We start from the raw sequence: 6,006 nt of genomic DNA, 5'->3' as shown, positions 1-6,006 counted from the left end.
CTAGGCGATGCTAGAAGATCCCTCTCAAGAGGAGGCCCGGAATTCCCGAGTTATTTTTTACGAGTTAAAAAAACCGAGTTAAAAAAAACCCGAGTTATCCCGAGTTATGACGTCATTTTTGGAATTTAGTGACGTCATTTTTCATTTCATAACTCGGTTTATTTTGCTTCCTTTAACTTTCCGAGTTATTTTCCATTTTTTAACTCGGGAATTTTTGCTTCCTTTAACTTTCCGAGTTATTTTCCATTTTTTAACTCGGGAATTTTTGCTTCCTTTAACTTTCCAAGTTATTTTTCATTTTTTAACTCGAGAATTTTTGCTTCCTTTAGCTTTCCGAGTTATTTTTGAATTTTTAACTCGGGAATTTTTGCTTCCTTTAGCTTTCCGAGTTATTTTTCTTCATAAAAAAAACACCAGTTTTAATTTATTGATCCCATACCAACCTAAATCAAAGAAATAACCATCCATTATTTTTGACTTTTTTTTTACTTTTATTTGACTTTTTGACTTTTTTTTGACTTTTTTTTGACTTTTTTCAAACTTTCATTTTGACTTTTTCTAACAAAAACGCCCACTGCCTTCGGGCGCCCAACATTTTCCGCACAAATCTGTCCAAAAACGCCAACCTCCCATACATTTTGCTCCACCCATCCGCCCATTCAAGAATTTTTTTGACTTTTTCAAGACTTTTTTTTGACTTTTATTTGACTTTTTGACTTTTTTCTAAGAATTTTTGACTTTTTCTTTGACTTTTTGACTTTATTTTTGACTTTTTGACTTTTTTTTTTTGACTTTTTGTAGAGGTGTACGATAATTTTTCGAGTGATTTACCCCTCGAGAAAAACCTTAACTTGCTTAATAAAATGAATAATCAACAAACAAGTGAATAATTGAAAAGCAAGAACTGAAGTTAAAACCTGCTAGATAAACAAAGTGTAAGCCCTTCAAAAATACTACAGCATAAATAAAATCTCAAAAAATACAGCAGGTAAGTGATGAGATAAAGCTATTTCAAAATTCATATTTCCTCCCTATTTCATTAAAGAATACTGTAAGTGACATGACAAGATGCTCAGAAAAATTCACTGAGTCCTTCCCCCTTCGCTGTAAAAAATTTGAATGAATCACCAACGATTCTTGAATCAATCATTTCACAGACTATTCGTAGATTTTTATGAGAGATTTTAAAAGATAAATAAATAAAACTGTCCAGAGTGCACACACTCACCAAATCAACTTACAGAAAAACATTCGAAAGTTTCCCGCACGCATGTGACCTTTGCAAAACATTCGAATTATGAATAGAATCTTTTTGTGTCATAAGGCTCTAATTAGACTTGCAGGTAAAAAACATTCCGGGGGTCAAATACGCTACTTTTTCAAAGTGGAAAGTCTTTAAATGTTGACCTGAAGGTATATTGTTATTTGAATGTTTACCCCCATCTTTTTATAAAAATAATTCGAACATCAAACCCCATTCTGCGCAATGTGAAGTGAAAGATACTGGAAAATTTTACTTAAGCAACGAGGAAACTGCTAGTCGAGTTTTTTGTCACTCGTTGTCACACGTCATGGCCCCCGGCGTGCAAAAAAAAGTGAGGGGGCCAAAAAAATTTAAAAATGTCGCCCACCATGGTTGGGCGACGAAGAAAATTTTTCGTTTTTAGCCCTTATTTTGCCCCTAAAACGCTATACTTAAGTCAATGTAAGTACAATTATGATTCATCTTTCAAAGATATCTTTTTCATTTCTATAATGACAACATCCTAAAGTAAACACAAAAATTATCCTAGTATATGTCACAAATCGTAAAAAAGGAATCGGCTACAAATCACTTTCTTTAAATGTTCCAAATTCATTCTGGCGTTTTTCCTGGCATTCCGTGAACCTTTTCGCCACTTCTATGAGTGACAGCTTATCAACAATTTCCTTATGAGAATTAAGGATAGCTAAGGAGTTGTAGCGTTTTTGGCCCATTGTCGATCTGAGCCACGTTTTTATTCTTCTCTGCATCGAAAAAGAGCGTTCTGGTGTGGCAGATGTTGCTCCACTTGTAAGAACGATTCGCACAACTGTCCAAATGTTTTTGATCATAGGACGAATCCCTCTATCAATCGTGCGTAATGTTTTACAAATATCACGAAAATCGATTGGTTCCGATCCTTCGAATATGGTTTTGATGAGTCTCAATTCGCCTTCGATTTGGTTCTCGTCGAAATCTCCTTTGAAATCTTTTTTCATAACTTCCAACTCATCAGAAAAATTTTGACTATTGATTGCTTTTAAAAGAAGCTGCTCGACATTTTCAAATTTTTCAAAGCTGGCTGGTTGAAACGGTCTTGCATAACATTGACCAAAATATCAATGGCTGCGTTAAAGATGAGGTGGTAGTGTTCCTCTGGATTTTTAGGGTAATAAGCTTCACTTTCCTTCTCATTGTCAGGACGCGTGACATACTGCAAAATGGAGTAGTTTTTAGGTTTCTTTCGTTTTCTTGGTAGCTTTGGTTCGCACACTTTCTTTAACGCTTCTGCATCCTTAGTGGTGGTTTCATAGAAAGCCACGAATTCTTCATCAGCTCTCATTTTCGAAATGGTTTCAATAACCAATTCGGCCGATTTTCTTCCCGAAAGGGCTGACATCTTTTCACCTTGAAGACTCCTGGAGAGATTATCTATCATGTTGTGCAGCGTGTGGGACAGAGTTAAGCCGAAATAGAAATTGAATGATCTCATTTGACTCTTGCAACCGATTATCCTGGCTTTGGTTTCTTGGTCCAGTTTTTCTTTCAAGCATTCGTCCCAGAGTAATAACAGCGATTCGTAATTATCGATAATTCTCTTCATACATTCGGCTCGGACTGTCCAGCGTGTTGTCGATAATTTTGTCAACTTCTTCATGGGTTCGAAATCTTCTCCGCTTTTTTCGATGCTTTCGTGGATGTTTCCAAGAAGGTTTTCTCTTTTAGGGGAATATTTCACGAGTACACATATCTCCTTCACAACACTCAAAGTATCCTTGAGAGTGTCACATTCACTTGTCAATGATTTTATGCTTAGACTTAAAGAATGCCCCTCGCAATGAATCGCAACGGCTTTTGGTTGCTCGGCTAATATCTGTGTTGACACACCAGATTTTCTACCCATCATATTCGAAGCTCCGTCGTACGTCTGACCTCGGCAATTCTCCAAAGACAGGTTCAACCTTAGAAGGATATCTTTGATAACGCGAACTATGACATCACTTTTAATATTTTCCAACTGATGGAACCCAATAAAGTCTTCATAAGCCTCTAAGTTTTCGTCAACGGTACGTAATCAAAAGGAAAACTGCTCTTTATTGCTAATGTCAGTGCCCTCATCTGCAATCATGGAGAAAAACCGTCGCTTGTCAATATCTTTAAAGTTTCTCCAGTAATGTTAGAGTCGCCATGATGTTAAGTAATTCATTCTGAACATCACTATGCGTGTATTTGCTACCTATTTTCCCATCCAGGTGCTTCATGAGATTCTCATCACTTATGCCGACAAGGTGTAGTAGCAGTTGTGTAAAGTTATCGTTACCGTCGTCACCTTGCAACGCGATCCCTTGCCTTTCCAAATACCGTAAGCATCTGATTACTTGAAGAAGGTATTTTCGTTCGACGGTACGTTTTTCGGTCAGTTGGTTGTCAATCATTTCTTCGACGTCTAAGCATTTGGGAATCGTTAGTTGGTACGTTTGTGCTGTTTTATGACATGCCGAATCTTGGTGAGCCTGAAAGCATTTCGGTGCCTTTTTCCACGACGAGAATCCTTTTGTAATGTATGCGTCCTCTTTGGATCCCTGGTCCTTCAGGTTTCCCTTTCTCTCCTGCACCATACAATAATGACAAAATACAGATTGCGTGCTAAAATAAACAGGAGTAAATATTTCTATTAGTTTAACATATGAGAACACAATTCTGTAACAGTTTGGTTACTTGGAGCTCTAAGTTCTAAGTATGGAAAAGCTTTGCAAATTACGAGTTAATTCAATTCAATAATTATCTATATTACGTAGAAATTATTTCAAAAAGTATTTTGGAATTCGATATTAAAGGAAAACTTAGGAAAATTTTGTTTTACAGATTAATTTTTGGACCAGTTAAAAATATGACATTTTAGAAGGGGTACATACCTTTCGTCATAGTGTAGCCAATCATAGGTTTCAAACCAAGCATGCTGACAGGAACGTTCACGTGATCCACATTTTTTCTTTGGAAAGACGAAGTGTTTTGGCGGATGAAAAGGCTTATCAACTTGTTGATGATTATCATTCTCACGAGCTACGCTATCTTGCTGTAGTGATGTAGAAACAATAGATACGTTCGATTTCTTCGATGGTGGTCCAGTTAGTTTTTGTACAGTTGCTTCTTTATTTTCGCTTTTTCCTTTTTTTGCAAAAAAATCTTGCGTACTTCTCTTACTCATAACAAGGAATTGAAAATAAGAAGAGAGAGAAAAAAATTAAAAACGAGAGCTTATTTTGACTGCTTGAGTGAAAATCATGCCGAAAGTAAGCAAAAGATACAAAAAGACAAAGAAAGAGGAGAAATATGATATTTTAAGCACATCAACTACTTTTTTATTTTTTCTCACAGTGAAAAAAAAAACTTTTCTCTGCAAAAAAGTGGGGGGGCCATGGCCCCCTGGCCCCCCCGGTGACGGGGGCCATGCACGTACAAAGAATAAACGTAACGTAAGCGAATGAATGAACACTAAATTTTCGTGAGAAAATTTTTAGAAGCAGAAAAGTCGCCCTTGGCTTGGCACATCCCTGTGTTATTGAAAAACAATGGAGGGATCGTGTAAGACCCGTTCGGCTTTATAGAAGCCCCGGGGATACTAGGGTTGCGAGCTGACGGGTATGTGCCACAAAAATTGAGGAAAAAACTGATTATTTCGGGATTTTGTGACCCTTATTGGAACTATTGGCTGTTTTTACAAGCCAAAAAAAATGGAAAATAACTCGGAAAGCTACAGGAAGCAAAAATTCCCGAGTTAAAAAATGGAAAATAACTCGGAAAGTTAAAAGAAGCAAAATAAACCGAGTTATGAAATGAAAAATGACGTCACTAAATTCCAAAAATGACGTCATAACTCGGGATAACTCGGGTTTTTTTTAACTCGGTTTTTTTAACTCGGAAAAAATAACTCGGGAATTCCGGGCCTCTCTCATGAGGGCCTGAACATTGACTTCCAAGCCCCAAAGGCTAGACTCGAGACTCCTGGATGGGAAATCCAGAACGCCCACGCGTGGTTTTAGCACAAACGCTGGATTGAAAGTAAAATCTATCGCTAGATTAAAAAAATGCAGTCCTCAGAAACAAAGAAGCTGCTAGATACAATCCGTCGTCGTGATTGCGGTGCGTTCTAGGCGCGTTCGGGATGGGAAATAACTTATCGGCGAAAATAATGTCAGGGGAAAATATGATGAAAATTTTGAGGGGGTGACGCAAAATTTTTCCCCGACATTTTATCACCTGATGAAAACTTTTACCCGATTTTTTCCCTCCAACCAAAATTCAAATCCAAATTTTTTACGCCTTTATTAACCGAAATTACGTCGAAATTAACGTCGAATTACAAGATATATTCTCGAGCTAATGAAAGAAACCATTTCATTTCGCTTGACACGTGTGAGTGTCAAAAGTGTAAATTTTGTCGGGGGAAAGTGACAAAATGCCTCTAGGTGACGAAATTTTCCCCCGAAGAAATTTTTCCCCGACTAAATAAAACTCCGACATTTTTTCCCCGATAAGGTAAGTGGCTTCACTTTTTCTTGCCTGGGAAAGGTTAGAGATTCTACTCTAGCCCTTCGGGCTTTAAACTCAATGGGTCTGAATAACCTAGCTCTTATACACCCCCTTCTCACAGACCCACGGGGAACCCTTCCCACTGGAAAAATTGGCCGAAATATCGTCCCGGTGGAAAATTATACACCAATTTTTGTCCCCACTGAAAATAATCAAATATAGCTATCCTC

The 6,006-nt window shown here is 37.4% G+C and overlaps 1 protein-coding gene across 1 annotated transcript; it reads right to left on the bottom strand.

The window, feature by feature from the left end:
• Positions 1-2,282: 2,282 nt before the first annotated feature.
• On the bottom strand, positions 2,283-3,146 carry LOC136814758 (zinc finger MYM-type protein 1-like). The gene has a single exon (XM_067071180.1). It carries the CDS (start codon positions 3,144-3,146, stop codon positions 2,283-2,285), a length of 864 nt encoding a protein of 287 aa, XP_066927281.1.
• Positions 3,147-6,006: the final 2,860 nt, after the last annotated feature.

The sequence above is a fragment of the Clytia hemisphaerica genome, unplaced genomic scaffold (genome assembly GCF_902728285.1).
Source record: "Clytia hemisphaerica strain Z4C2 unplaced genomic scaffold, Clytia hemisphaerica genome assembly, whole genome shotgun sequence".
Lineage (NCBI taxonomy): Eukaryota > Metazoa > Cnidaria > Hydrozoa > Leptothecata > Clytiidae > Clytia > Clytia hemisphaerica.
The sequence above is the reverse complement of the archived record's forward strand: the minus strand, read 5'-3'. Positions and strand labels throughout refer to the sequence as shown.